Consider the following 16,295-nt stretch of genomic DNA (forward strand, 5'->3'; position numbering starts at 1 on the left):
TTTCACTTATGTCATTTTTGTTTATTGAAGCACATAAGCGTTTATTCTGGCCATTCAATATAAAAATAAGAAAATGTGTTGTGGGCGTTGTGCGGTATGGGGCGTTTTACTATTCAAGGTATGAATGCCGTCGTACTAATTTTATAGGGTCACGCCAATGTGTGAGTATTGCACAGTCAAACAAATGAAATGTGAATATAAAATAACCCATGGCTGACCTATGGCTGACCGTAGCCGTGACGGTCAGCTATGTGATTGCGAAATATCTTAAGTTGCTCAAATTGGGCTTGCGATCCGAAATTATGCTAACATATATACCGGTGCTTTAGGGAAAAAAATTGGCAGATTCTCCGTACTGTGGGAATCTGTAATATGCGAAGCACGAATGAGGACGGTTGATATGTCAATTTCAAATGAGCACAAAGTTACAAGGCCGACGTAAATTATGTCTTGAATAACTTCCATGTCAGGATTGTCATGTTTAGATATGTCATTTTCTTTCGTCGTCTATTCACGTCACGTGAGCACAGATTTAGTATCGCGTGAGGTTATATGTGCAGCTAGCGAAACGGCCGTGAACATGCTGTGAGCGTAGAATCTAGTCATGTTTTACATCACACATACGTGATAATTATCATGTTTGGACATGTAATTTACCTTCGTCGTAGATTCACGTCATGTGGTACCAAATTTGGTATATGTGGGGCTAGTGAAATGGCCGCAAGTGTACTATGAGATTAGCATGTAGTCATGTTTTGCATGACACGCATATCAAGGTTACTATGTTTAAATGTGTCATTTACCTTCGTAGTCTATTCACCTTATACAAACTTGGTATATGTGGAACTAGCGAAACGTCTGCGAGTGCACCATGAGCATGGCGTGTAGTCATGACAAGTCATAACATGAAAATCATGACACGCATATCATGATTTTCACGTTAGGTCTGTAACTTATGTTCGCCATGCAGCCACGCAATACAGTACCACTTTTGCAAAATGTCATAGAAGCAGCAAGACCATGAAATGTAAATTATGACATTCATGACATACATGTCATGACATTCATGTTATGACTAGTCAGTTATTGTGTTCATCCAGCCATATTATGCCATGTCATTCTTGGTATTGATACCATTATCGAAACGGCCAGGAGAGCTAAAAGTTGTAGGTGGCTAGATAGATAGATAGATAGATGGATAGATGGATAGATGGATAGATATGCTCGCCGAAGTTCTCTGACAAATGCTTCGCATTCAAAAAAACGAAGCATGCATATTAGGTCATTACTGTTGACATTTCAAGTGTTCATGCGTTCACGTATGGTGGGAAGCCCATGCTATTGGGAAGGGATGAAAAATATCCTTTAATAGAAATTGTTGCTCCATAGAAAATTTCGACAAGTGTCTGCAGTAATTATACTAGTGGGAACGCTGCTGAATTGAGTGACATTATTTATTCTTGGAGGATCTCTTCAATCCTCCACTTTCTCTGTACTTTTCTTGTTTAGTAGCACGGGCTATTCGGCGACACCTGGAGATAATAAAAACACACTGTGCAGGTCACGTACGAGCTGCAGGCGTCAGAGGGAGGCATTCAGAGCTTTCCGTGGGTCGTGCCTGATGTGATAATGCGCATTCTAGTGGATGCTAGCCAGTCAGCATGCGACGCCGTGGCCCCTTCTCGCAACTGCTTCACGCAACGACTGGGCGCCCTTCTGCTTGATAGGACGCTGGCCGGCGGCGATGGACCGAGTTCAGCGGACCCGAAAGACGAGGCTCGACTCCTCAACAACCTGCTGAAGATGATGTACGACTGGATAGACTGCAATCTGGAGTTCCTCTTCGTGAAAGAGCCCCAGGAGGTCGTCATCTACAGGAACATCATGCGGGAGGCCTGCGTCAAGGTATGGAACCACAAACCAGAATAGAATCGTGACACACATGCATGCATCTACCACATGGGTCGAACGCATGGTCCGTCGTACCACTAGAATCTCAAGAGCTCCCAAATTAGTAAGTGCACACATGTCTTGAGATGAGCCGTGATAAGGCGCAACAAAACAATCATCTGGAGTTGGCCGTGGTGCCACTAGAGCAGTGATAGATATGGCAACTTCTATTTGGGCTACTGTGTTTCAATAAATTGTTATCACATGGAGGTGACTGTATAAGTGCAGAGTCAAGTTAAACAAAGTCCTTATGCGTGACTACTATCCATATAGCTTATTGAATTGTCAACCAGCGCATAAATCTATGCGTGGCAAACTTAGCGCCAGCTCAGTGATCGAAGCAAAAGCCATTCAGTAGCGTTAGACTGCGATTTCACGTCAGCTGGAGAGATATGCCTAGCGCAAGAATGCACAGAAGTGCATGCTCTGAGCAGCGTGTACTGCCAATACAGTGGTCCTGCAACATTTTCCCAAGTTGGATTGGGGGGTTGGATCGAGTTTTTCTCCTATGTGAGCAATGAGACGTTCCTTGTGTCGAGGTGTTGCAATTACCACTTCCTGACGCAGACATGGACGTTCGGCTTCCCGGTCCTTTCTCTGCTCCACGGTGGTGGCGGGGGCGCTGCAACTAGCGCCGACGTGGACGTTGTTCTCGGCGTTTCGCGCACTGTTACACAAAAAGAGAATGACGGAAGCGCAGCGAACGTGCTCTTTCACAGCCTCGCATCTTCGAAATTCACATGCCGGCGTTGCCGTTTACGTTCAGCTTTGCAAACAGCCAAAGAGCCGAGAGAGGAACAGGAGAGGAGAAACGAAGGGTAGGTGGTGCTCACGCTACGTCCTCCACCATGTTTCCTCTCACCTCCTCGCGCTCACCAGATGAAAGGGGGAGGGTTGGCGCAAACGCAGTGTGGGTGCGCCTGCGCTATCGCCCCGGAAAAGAGAGAAGTTTTCGCATATAAAAATCCTCCGCACCCCAACAGTGGTGTATGACACTGAGGAAAACTAACCTACAAGGATTTCAAGTATTCGTGCTAGTCAGTCCTGGTAGTGTGATTCGGGTATAATACCCTTGCACCTGATTGTATATCGATGCTTCTGAAGACTGTGCCATGCTCGTCCTTTTGTAGTATGGTCACCAAGTCTTTCTAGGCATCAAAATCCACATTGAAGGCACTTCCACAAACATTTTATACAGACTTTCCAGGGAAACATTTCACTTGGGTTTATCTACTTGGCTACATCTACCTTGTGCGCCTTTAACTTCCGCCTTAGCCGGGCTTCGTCGTTGTCGAAGAGCTACATTTATGGGATATACAAATGATAAGCTACTGTGTCTTCACTGCCTTTCCTTTCCTTCCTTTCGTCTATTTCATTACGCCTGCTTCATTTACTGTATTTGATTCCTCCGTTCATATGTAAGCAGTGAATTGAAGACTGCTTAAAATTAATTTCGTCGTCTTCAGTGTGTATGCTCATCTTTTTTGTCTGATGAACGGCCTTATGAATGTATAACGGCTTCCCGCTGTTAGATCGGTGTAGTCTCTTTGCTCCCAAGCACCTGAGTTGTTGATGCTCTCTTGTAACAAATTTTAGGGGTACGATGACGTTAGCTCTGAAGGCGTCAAAGAGGTATCTCAAAAGTCAAAATTCTTTGTTGATCATTCGTTTCGTGTGCTTTATTGCGAAAACGTCAGTTTGATTACTTTCACTATGTTTCTTCATTTTAGCTGCAGTAGGCTCGTCTAGTTTCTGTGCAACAAGATCACTGTTGAATACACTATGGCCTAATTGCCTTGACATAGGCGAAGATAGTATTTCCACTAGTACTTCCTTTTAATACACTGTCGTTTTCAGTGCAAAGTAGCCTGCCATGCGTTAAATGTGTATGTGGTGTTACTTCGCGCTGTGACCTTAGCGGAAGTTATCCGATTGTCATAAATATAGACTTCTTCTATATCTGCTTCTACGCGATTAAATTCCACCGTGTCTCTATTTCTATATCAATTTGTTTCGGAAGCTAAAACGGGTCATTCGACAATCACGAGATATTAGATATGGCTAGCGTGATGGCCTCGCGTACTGGACTCCGCTTTTCAAAACGGGTCTTCAATGATTCAGTTCAGTGTTTGAAACATGTAAATCACTGGCCAGCCACGTCACGAGGTTCAGTCGGGGTCAACCTGGTATCCGCCTCGAAAGTTTCGAACGACTCGTCCATTGTCGGGCTCTCATTCTTAACGATCAGAGTATGGGGGACAGTTCCGCCTCACACAAAACTTCAGATGCGATCGAGAATTCGTAGAGTCTGCTGCATCACACCTCTTTCACGGCAACAAAATGTCGAATAAAGGACGAGCCGTGACCACCTATTAATTCTAGCACCGATAAAAATTTGATAATAATGATGTTGGCCACTCCTTGTCACTTCCAATGAACCGAGCTCACTAGAAAAGCGCGTCAATACATAACATATCTTGAACAGGCTGTTAGAACAGGTCGTAGAACGAAATGGCCAAAGGAAAGATACGGAAGTAAGCAAGGCCCGCAAGTTTTGCCAACTACCAGGCTGCTTTCCGAGTTAAAATGAAACCCTTCCCCGAGACTGCCGTCGCACACTTGAAACTCCCCAAGACGTGCCACATGGACATCACGCGCGCGTAGTTCGGTGACCTGCAGACATCCCTGCTAAAAGTGACCTCTCATCGTTACCTGGTTTTGTCAAGCGTGACCGAATATGCAGAAATCCAAGGAATGTGTTTTGTCTTTGTTAGCTTCATTACAACCGATCGCAATCGCATATAAACGCATCACGTCCGCCCTCTTGGAATATGACCTACAAATGTGGATACACATGCGTGCCTTGCGACACGACGACGCAATTCAACGCATCCATTTCTACGCCCACTCCTTTCAAGACGACCAAAGAGAGGCTAACCGATCATCTAGATAGCAGCCCCGACTACAAAATAGTAGACGATACACGCCTAGTGACTACAAAAAGTTTTCTAGTCACGCGCTTAAGAACCACCTACAGGTTCCCACAACTTTGCGGCCTCGTCCGAGTATGCGTCTGATATGTTAGGGTAAAAGGATGCTTCACTGCCGAAAGGCTGGGCACCGCTACGATGTATGCGCTCAACCTATATGCCGCCCGTGTTGCGAATAGGACTACGAGCCGACGCCACAAAGAACACGACCAATATTTCAAGCGCTCTGTGTCGTCTGTCAAATAGGACACATGATGATCAGACGACGAACAGCTCAAAATGAGCATCGCTTTGCAAATAAAAAAATGCGGTCACCCACAAATGCCAGGCAAAATACACACAAACAACAGTTCTACGCAGGCACTAGCAAAGCAGCCAGGCTGGAATAACGATGGCCTACTTTACTTGGATGAGCACCACTACTCCACTCTCAGAATATCAAAAAACAACAATATGAACAGCCGGTAAAGGTCACGATACCACCTGCACCACGCAACTTCCCACCCAAGGCACTGTGCGTTAGGCATTCTTGTGTCGCAAACTGCATTCGCACTGCGCTACCACCATGCATCCAGGGAAAAATTCCGATCATCAAGTCGCACTTAGCATGCCAACTGATCGAAAACTTCAGTGAGCCCCACCAGAGTGCCACTGACGCTCACCGTCACCAGTTCCATCATCTCCCCCCTTGTCACACCGTGCGAGTCAACGCGAGATCCGCACGTAAAAAACCTTACCCAAACAACCTATGCGTGAACGTACCACATGGCGATGCAACAAGCTCACGTTAGAATGCCGCTACAAAACAAACTGTCAAAGCCAGCCAGAACTTGCACCAACAAACTGCACTGGTACAACGCACGACAGCAGCCAAACGTAAATGTATGACTTCAGCGGGAACACTGCAAACCGAAAAGGACACGACGGCGAGAACCATTCAGACGGTCAACGCATCTTTGGCTGAAGCCCTTGGTACGTTAGGCGATGCCACAGTCGTAGACATCGCGTGTCCCTAACGGAAGCCTTGGCAATCGCATATTCACACACAAAGAACATTGAGACACCACTCCCAACCTTGCAAATCACCACAAACAACGCAGCCGATTTAGACATAACTCCAACTGCCACATACGCTAGATTTACAGTAATCAAAAGTCATGGCTATTGCAACAGCCGATGTACGCAAGCGAGCGTCCTCTCACCTTTCAGCCCCGCACAGCACACCTATGACGTCATCATGCAACACTCGCACTGATGCGTCGTGGCCAGCAGTCACTTGACTATGTTGCAGTGGAACGGCAGGGACCATTCATCTGCGGCTACTCGTACCGAAAGGGCAATTACCGAATAACTTATGGAATGCAGACGTCAGCGCACAACAAGAAGTAGTGGCTAAGTCGCGCCTCCGTGACAACGTTATTGAACAGTTCACCGGCAGGATAAATCAGCCGCAAGTACGGGCACGCTCGCCGACATGGGCCGCATGGCAAAGCAGCATGATTTTTAGAAATACCGTACATTGCACACATGGTCGAGAAGATTCTTCCGCGAAAGTTCTCCCTTGAGTCACTTTTGTCCTCGGCGTATACTGCATGCCCTGGGCCAGAGCTGAAGACTTCCGGCTGTTTTTCTGCAAAAGCACCTCACTATCTCAAGGTGCACGACTTCTCATATCGGGAGATTTTAACGCCAGAAACCCTGACTAGAGATACCCGCAAGCAAACAAAAGAGGCAAGAAACTATGACAACCAAGCCAGAAATTTCTCCTCGCACTACTAAACGACCCACAATAGCAGCTGACCAGCATAACACCATATGTTATGCTGGTCAGCTCCATATAGCGACACCCGTTCGTCCCTTGTAGCCGTTGTAGTAGCGTGTAACAAGTATTACATTTTGACCTCCAAGGTGGTGCCAGTGAGAGATTTCTTCTGTGCGTTGTTGAACAATAAAAGATAGTGCTCAATGTACATGCCAATGGCTGCTGAGGGGGAATGAGAGACAGGTGCGTTCGGCTTTCAGTTAAGACACATGCTGCGATCCCCATTAGCAGCCATTGGCATGTACATTGAGCACTATCTGACACGAAAAGGTTGCTACATTATACTCTCTGGGCGTAACCTCCTTGGTTTTAGAAAGGTTTGGCGAGCGTTGGGCCGCAGTGCCATGAATACAGTGAAGTAGCATATACCATCAACTCGATGTGGTTAAAGCTGGGAAGTAGACCCGATGCGCAAGCCGTAAGAAAGTGTGCGTGTGCCACCTCTTGTTTAGACCTTGGAATGTCCGCTGGATGGCGGTGCTTCTACATGAGAAGTGGCGGTGTTTCTACATGGCGAGCTTGGTTCGGACTGTCACGGTGGATGGACGTGTTTTTTTAGCGCTCCTGATCGACTGCGTAGATAAGTGGTTTTGCATGTCTTGAGCTTGTATTTTAATTATAAAATAGCAGTTAAAATCTTTGTAGCACTTATTTTATTGTACAGGTTTTTCGGGGGTCGGTCACAAAAGTATTTATTAGTTTGTGCGTGTGTGTGCGTTTGATTTTTAGTTTTTTGTTGTTTTCTTTTTTGCCACCCAGTGGGGGAGGTGCACGTACATTGAACACGCAAATATTTGTAGTAGAGCTTAGACTTTCTCTTTTTCGTAGGGCAGGGCTCGAGTTTGGTAATTATCGAGTGAGAAAAGACAGGGAAAATTGTTGTCAGAAAGACATGGTTACAAAGACTGTAAAGTGTTCAGGATGCGGGGTAGATTTGAAAGGGGACCCATATGTAGGAGCGGATAGAGAAGAGGCTGACGCGAAGTGTAGGCAATGCGAGGTCGAAAGAAAAATGGAGAAAATGATGGTTGCCCAGATTGAATTGCTGACGACAATCACCGAGCTTGAGACTGCGTTGCCGACAGAGCAAGAGAAAACGAGGGCAATGGGAGGAAGACTGAAGTCCGCCGACAAAGCACTAGCGATGCTGAACAAAGAAGCGGCCTACGGAGAGAACAGCAGAGAACCGGCAACCAGAACGGTGGAGAAAGAAGAGCAAGCAAGCTTGGAAAAAACGGGTTCAGCCGGTTCAATTGTCACAAGGCCCAGCTTCAGCGAAGTAGTGGTGGGGCTGGGAGGGGACAAAGCAGCCGTCGTCACAGGTGCAAGTATCCCCCAGGTGCAGGACACTCCAGCTGAAAAGTCACAGCATGTAATAATCGCCGGGGACTTGAATTTAAATCGATGCACAGAAGCCATCAAAGAGAGGGTGAGAGGTGACAAGAGGGTTGCAGTAAGGGCGTTCCCAGGACGCAAGCTGGAAGCAGTCATGAAGCAAGCGAGCGCAAAACTTAAAACTACAGCTGATAGACAAAACCTCGTGATAATTCCAGGTTGTTTAAACGATTTCTCAAATGAAGACACAACAGGACTAGCAACCACACTGTCGAAAGGCGTCGATGACATGCGCGCCACTTCTCCTCAGGTACAGGTAGTGATACGCACGATACCGGAGGTACCGGTGCGTGATAGCAATCTGCAAAGAGCGGTTGTCAACGCAAACCAAGAGATCTGGCGGATGAGTCGAGAGAAAGACTTTAGGTGGGGAAAATAAACAAAGAGGTGCATAGGTGGGGTGGTTTTCAACGAGACAAAATTCACTTCGATGGGCGGCTAGGTCATGAGGTGGGTTGGCGACTTGGAGGACGCGCGGTAGCTTTTTTGGGGGGCAAGCGAGCCCTTCGGGGTGCAAGATAGCTAGTAACGAGGAAAACAACCAGGGAGACTCTTCGACAGGTGTTATGGACAGATACGATTCCAAAGTGGCACCAATGTCTAAGATAGGTAGAGTCCGGGGCATAAATAGACGTAGCCATGAGCGCCGAGCCAATTCAGACGGGGTATATTAACATGCAGGGTGGTAGTAACCGGCTGAAGTGGGAAGAGATGGAAGAACTGCTAAAGGAGGAGAGGCCGACGGTATACGGTTTTGTACAAACACATCTCAGGAACATGGAACAACCTTCGAACAATCCGGACTACGCGTGGGAATATTGTAATAGAACAGAAGGCAGCAGAAAGGGGGGTGGTATTGGGGCATTCATTCATAAAAGTACACACTGGCAAAGGATCAAGCAGGAGTGCAAGGAACAATTATGGCTAAAAGGGAAAGTGGCAGGGCAAATTACACTCCTTGGTTTCGTGTACTTGTGGACGGGAACAAAGGCCAGAGAGGAAAACCAGGCAATGGCAGAGTGTATATCAAAGGACATTCAGGAGTTAGGAGGAGAGTGCGAGGTAATTACACTAGGAGATATGAATGCGTACATAGAAGATATGGATTAATATACCGACCCCACAGGCAAAATGATCATGATTATGTGTGAAAGGCTTGATTTGATCATTTGCAACAGTACCGAGAAGTGTGAAGGGCAAATAACATGAGAGGTAGGAAGGCTGCAGTCGACGATAGATTATGCACTGATGTCACATAGGATGTATGATAAGATCAGGGGAATGCACATAGATGAAGGTGGCTGCAGATGTCTGGGTAGTGATCCCAAATGTATCAAGCTAAGTTTTAAAAGAGCAGTGAAAGTGGGAAGAAGACAAGATGAGCAACTACTTGAAAATTTTTATTCAGAAAGGCAAATTGAAATAGCTACTAAACGAATTGAGAAAGTAATCTCTGAGGATAATAAAACAGTGTGGACATACACGTGACGAGTCCCCCCGGAAAAGAAGACACGAACCCAAAAGTTGGTGGAATGAGGAAGTTAAGAGAGCCATAGCAAAACGTCGGGAAGTCTCTAGGGAACACAGACATGCTAAGCAGCGGGGTGAACCGACAGATGATGTTGAAAAAAAAAAGGGAAATCTTTCTAGGCTGTAGAAGAGATGCATCCCTTCTGATCAATGAAAATATTAGAAGAAAGGGAGCGCAGTGGCTGGCAGAAGTACATAAAAAGATAGAAAGGCAGCTGCAAAATTTCGGAACCATATAAACTCCCAAGAAATGAGACCGGCCAAGATGAGAAGTTTAGATCTACAGCTCAAGGTGCTAGGCTAGAAGGGGACGAAGCTATATAATATATAAGAACAAGGGTGACAAAAAAATTTCAACAGGGAAGTGTTTTATGCACCACAATAGACAAGGATGAATCAAGTTGCGCAATGGCTCCAATTTCACAACGAGAATGGAAAAGGACTGAGAAAAAGGTTCCTAGTAGTAATTCAACAGGCCCAGATGGCATTCCAATGATGCTGATAAAGACATTAGGCCCGAAGTCTAAGCAGGCTTTGATAGAGGCAGTGAGCAAAATATTAATCGTTAGTGAAGTTCCCGATGTATGGAAGCTTAGCAGGATGAGCATGATCTATAAAAAAAGGCGGACAAAGCTGATATAAACAACTACCGTCCTATAACAGTGACATCAGTGGTCGACAGGCTGGCGATGCAGATTTTAAAGGAAGGACTGCAGGTATGGATAGAGGATGAGGGGGTGCAGGGGGAACTGCAGAATGGGTTTCGGAAACACAGTAGGTTGGAAGACAATCTGTTCTCACTGACGCAGTGCATCGAAAGAGCAGAATAGGAACACAGGTCCCTGTGGCTAGCATTTTTGAATATCAAGGGAGCGTACGATTGCATGGTTCAAGAGGAATTGTGGGGAATACTGGACACACTACGTGTGAAAAAATGTAGTAACTAAACTTTTAAAGGATATCTACAAAGGTAACAAGGTAGTTATAAAGTGGAAAAAACAGGTATCCAAGCCTGCGGAGGTAAAACGGGGGCTTAGGCAGGGGTGTACCCTGTCACCCTTAATATTCATGATGTACCTACAAGCATTAGAGGCCAAATTAGAGGAAAGTGGACTGGGCTTCAACCTCTCCTTCGTCAAACAAGGAAATTACATTGAACAGGAACTACCAGCATTGATGTATGCAGATGATATAGTGCTAATGGCCGATAACAAGGAAAATTCGCAGAGATTGGTTGACATCTGCGGTAATGAGGGAGATAGGTTAGATTTCAGATTCAGTAAGGAAAAATCAGCAGTCATGATTTTTAATGACAATGAAGGTAGTGAGCTTAGAATACAGGAGGTCACGCTAGAGATAACCGATAAATACAAATATCTGGGCGTATGGATAAGCAATGGGGCCAAGTATCTGAGGGAACCCGAAATATACGTGACGACTAAAGGTAACAGGAATGCAGCAGTCATGATAAATAGGGCACTGTGAAATTACAATAGGTATGATGTTGTGAGAGGAATATGGAAAGGGGTCATGGTTCCTGGGCTGACGTTCGGCAATGCGGTCTTGTGCATGAGATCAGAAGTTCAAGCAAGATTAGAAATTAAGCAACGTGGATTAGGTAGGCTTGCGTTAGGAGCTCACGGGAATACACCGAATCCGGGAGTGCAAGGTGATATGGGATGGACATCATTTGAGGGCAGGGAAGCTAGCAGCAAGATAAAATTTGAGCAACGATTGAGAGAAATGGGGGAGGAGCATAGGGCTAGGAAGGTATTCAGCTACTTGTACATGAAGAATGTTGATACAAAATGGAGGAAGCGAACCAGGAAATTGACTGGTAAATACTTAGAAAAGAGCAGGTTGGACTGGTAAATACGAAGGGGTAGACACGGTATGCAGTGCGTGTGGAGAGGAAGAAGAAACTGCCGAACACTGGATACTGTTCTGTAAAGGGATTCACCCTATAGTTCAGGATGATGGCGCCGAGTTTTTCAAAGCACCGGGGTTTAGCGACAGCGAGGGCAAAATAGACTTTAAGCGGGTAGAATTACTAAAAGGAGGTTATCTGATTGGTGGCTAAAGTAAAGGCACGAGTGAAAATAAACCCTTCACTGCAAAGTACGAATTCTCAGCCTCACTATTTAACGGAAAAAAATACCCAGTTTTTGGTTCACTAGGTACAACGGCTTGGTGGTGCTATCCCCAGCCCGATCTAAAGGGTACAGCCATATCTATCTATCCATCCATGCATCCATCGAATATATGATAAAAAGATGCGAGATGATGGTACTTGGAGTGTTGAATAGATGGACGAACAGACACACAGACAGATGCATGGATGAATGCAGGGGCAGATGCATGGACGAATGCAGGGACGGACGCAGAGACGGACACGCACGAACAGACACGCACGCACGGATGAGCGGATGGACGCATGGACGTTTACACAGACGGACGCACGCATGGATGGAAGCAGGAACGAATGGACGGAAGAACGCTCCGCCCCACTCTCCATCGTTCACTCCGTGGATATGCTGCCATTTTTTTGCACTGAAAGAAACTCGCTAGCAGACGCTCCCTGCGTCGGCGTTGCGAAGTGATAAAGCATAAAAACGGCGTAGAAATTTAGGGAGAGGGTAATGGACATGTATGCGTAGCCAAGGTTGTCACGGTGCACAGTATTGCTTCAACATTAGAGAGCTTGACCCTAAGCGGCTTCGCATCCAAATATTGTGCACTTCATGCAATCTCTCTCTTACTAGGCAATCCGGGTAACGAAGCCGTCCAGACAAGCTCGAACACTCAGACGCTGAACGTTGGAAGTTGTGCGCCTAAGCTTAAGGACTTGCATTCCTCCCCTTTCGTAACATCGCGCACCACTGAAAGCTAGAATGGTAAACCAAAGCAACCCCGCACCCGAAACTTCACAAAGCACTCCAAACTGAAACACTGGTCCCCATACCCGTACAAATATCGAACCATCTACCCAGCCCTCTGCACATCTACCTGAACCCGTTGGTAGGCACAGACCTCCACCCTGTACATCATAATCAAAGAATGCATTTGTGGCCCTAGCCCACCAGATATCCCAGAACATTCACCGTCCAGTGAAGCCTCCAAGAGAACCTTTACAGCCATAAGTGGACGCTCAGCTGCTCGTCTGCTGATCGAATAGTCGCAGCCAGTGCCGTTAGTGGTCACTTCTATAGAGCGCTATTCAATCAGTGTGCGTTGCACTGAATGGTTTATTTGGCGGATACCTGAATTCTGCCGATGTACTCGTTTTGGTAAATTATAAAAGGCATTGATTGATGATTGATTGATATGTGGGGTTTAACGTCCCAAAACCACCATATGATTATGAAAGACGCAATTATGATGTGACAATTATAAAAGGCATTAGCCGAGTGTATAGTGAAGAAAGCGTCTTCTAGCACGCAATTTTCTCGAGATCGACATATATGGGGCTGGCTACCCGAAACCTTGTTTTGCAATGTTGCTTATCGTATGCCTAGCACTTGCCAAAAAAGCATTGATTTTTTACATATAATATAGAAGTAGATGCTTGCCACAGCGCGTCACCAGCTCTTTTCTTGCTGACAAAGTGACAATGCTGCATACATAAGATGTATACCGCGCATTGATATGGGCTCATGAAGTATGTAGGCTCGAGTAGAATTCCAAAAATGATCGCGTGCGCCGAATGGTGCAGGTGTCCCGTTCACTCTCTCGAGACATGCAGCCGCACAAGCTGGTCAATCTGTGCCTGCGTTTTGCCTGCGCTTGGTGCCTGAAGATTTTCGAGGGGGGCAGCGACGGAGAGGTGATCTCGAAGGAGTGCAGACGTCGCTACAGGCTCGGTCATCTGGCGCTCGGTCATCACGCTTAATCAGGCTCGGTCATCACGCTACAGGCTCGGTCATCACGCTTAACCGCCTCTCCATGTCTGGGAACCTCGCCTACCTGCGCCAGGTTCCTGAAGGAACCGTTTCCACCCAGATAGTGAGGTATGCCTATTCTGAGCCAATACGGCTTGATTATGATAGATCGTGTCATTAACAAGTATCACGGTCAGGCAGATTGAATTTAACCTGAGCCGTATTACCGTAGTTGGTGAAGCACGCATGATGAAAGGTTCTCGTCTGCTCCGCGAGTTGCATCTTGGTTATAATGAACGCAACGCGTGAATGCATTCGGCTTGACGAACTTAGCTTTGGCGCAAATCTTGAGCGTCATGGAAATCTCTTGATTGATCACCGTGGGCCTAACCCAGTCAGGAAAGCTTTCTCTGTTTCATGTGCGAAACTTTCAGGTTAAAACTAATTTAGACTTTGGCCTTTGAAAGTTTACAGGGGCGATGTGCTCATTGACAGCACCGCATGTGCATGTCCTCATCTTCATATTTAAGCTGTTTCACAGAGTTTGCTGCTGACCAAATAACATATCAGTGCAGAAATAGAGGATTGCCTTGAAAAGAGGTCGCGAGCACGGATGTGCTTATCGATTATAAATGCGAAGCTGTAGAACCAGGGACAGTTCAAGGAGGGCAACAATTTTGATGCTCTTCCCGGGCAACGCGTCGCAGGATTTACATCGAACAAGGGGATGAAGAGTTCTTCACCATTATTCGTCGCTACGAGGACATCTTCACGGTCATCCTGACGGAGTGGTCGGGCGTGGACACCATCCAGTGCCAGCTAAAAATGGACCGCATGGACGAATGGTTCCTCCAGCTCATGGTCACCAGAAGCCGGTGGCCCCTGGAGCGCCTCAAGGACATCGTCGTCTACCCGTCATTCCGAGAGGTGCTCACACTCGTCTTCAAGCGGCAGATATCTCAGTTCTAAAGCAACTTCTAAACGCCGCCATAATTTTGCTCGTAAATTGTTTTCGTACAGGTGGCCTATCTGACACGTATTAACTTTACGGTTTTATTTTAATAAAATATTTTGAACAAAATATCCGCGCCGAGCCCATGCTCGCTTAAGTGCGCTTTCGGCCGGAACTTGGTGACATCTCTCATATGAGGTGGAATTCGAATAAATTTGGCTAACTACCATTGACTCAATTTTGGAGTTATTTCAAGACGTTGGCACCCACCTGTTTCTGGTGTCCTCTCAACTAAGGTACTGGAGCTGCTGGAAATGTCCCACCACAAAGTGTCGACAGCTTTCAACTTGTAAGACTTTTTCAACTTTTTGACTTTTTTCAACTTGTCTGACTTGTCACTTAGCTTGTCATGCAGTCATGTTAAGCCGTACTAATTTTGGTACAGATCGCATCATCAAGACGGCCAGGAGAGCTAAATGTCTTGGACGGCTAGGTAGATAGAGAGAACGATACGGTCGAAGTGTGCCAAGAAATGCGTCGCATTGAAAAGGAGCTCGGAAGCCACGGATCAGTGATACGCACATTCGGAAAGCCTAATCACTCCAGTTATTCGTCGACGGTTGGCTTTAGTAGCATCATCTGGCCACATATCACTCACACACAACACCATGAAAGGACACAGTTGAATGCTGCGTCCACTCGCACCACCTGGTGTGCTTTCGAACGCACCCAACATATCTTTGTGGGACCTGCCTGTTTTATGACATCAACGCTACGATGCTTTCTTGCTCGGCCATGGCGTTTCTCGCAGTGCCGACCACAGGAACAGTCGTGACGACCCTGTGCCCTTTCATAATAATGACTCGAACTTCTATCAGACACCCTAGGAATTGTCATTCATGTACATTTCATCTATCCCTCTCTTTATTTCATACACACGTTTCACATCGCACAATGTGCTTTGGGGTGGGGGGTGGAGAGGTGATGTAGCGTCGCACAAGACTTTTCCAGCTGCCGCTCAAACGAAGAAGAGCGCCACGAGTCTCGTGATGCGCGAGCCTCGAGGTAGTCAGATTACAACGAGTCCTCACGCCTGGTGGCTAGGACGTAGGCAGCTGTCACTGCTCTGCTTTGGTTCTGGAAAATAAAGTGACGAGATCCCACACGTCTCTCCAGGCCTCCCGCTACAGGGTTATTACACGCCATGCCGGTGCGGCGATCAGAGGAATTCATACAATGTCTGTGGCACAAGCCCGTTTGTGGTGATGATAATACTTTGCTCACCTTTATGGCTTGACTAGGGGGTTTCGCTGTTAAGACACACATTTGGAGAATACAGAGGTCTACTAATTTAGACACGTGTTTAAAGTTTCAGGACAACGAGGGCAGTAACGCTTACAGTTAGAAATAGGATGGTCGCTACAAATTCATGAAATGGTAAAATAGGATCATAATAGGAATGCCGAACGCAAGCTACGTAACTTCTCGGTGATATGTAGGCCTAGCTAAAATTAATGCTCGAATGTGCGAATAGAGTCGTTGCTGGTTGCTACACCCTCAACTGCGACCTCAAATGTCACGCTTTTGCGCAATGCGTGTCACATTACCCGACATGCCGAACACACACTGCTTCAGCGCAATGCAATGTTCAGCAGTTAACACCAAGTGCCGCGCGGCGTCACAGAAACCCGCCCGAACCCCCTTACTGGCACCGGCGGTACCTGTGATCTCGATAACCGATTGCCCCCCTTGAAAATGTCCTCCAAGCGTTAACCCAC

At 46.5% G+C, this 16,295-nt stretch overlaps 1 protein-coding gene across 1 annotated transcript; it reads left to right on the forward strand.

The window, feature by feature from the left end:
- The first annotated feature begins 209 nt into the window (after nt 1-209).
- LOC142768358 (uncharacterized) lies at nt 210-14,750 on the forward strand. The gene is made up of 4 exons (XM_075870327.1): nt 210-242; nt 1,728-1,905; nt 13,400-13,694; nt 14,273-14,750. Exons 1-4 carry the CDS (start codon nt 210-212, stop codon nt 14,532-14,534), a joined length of 768 nt encoding a protein of 255 aa, XP_075726442.1. The 3' UTR covers nt 14,535-14,750.
- The last annotated feature ends 1,545 nt before the right edge of the window (nt 14,751-16,295 follow it).

This window comes from Rhipicephalus microplus, chromosome 8, assembly GCF_043290135.1.
Source record: "Rhipicephalus microplus isolate Deutch F79 chromosome 8, USDA_Rmic, whole genome shotgun sequence".
Taxonomy (NCBI): Eukaryota; Metazoa; Arthropoda; class Arachnida; order Ixodida; family Ixodidae; genus Rhipicephalus; species Rhipicephalus microplus.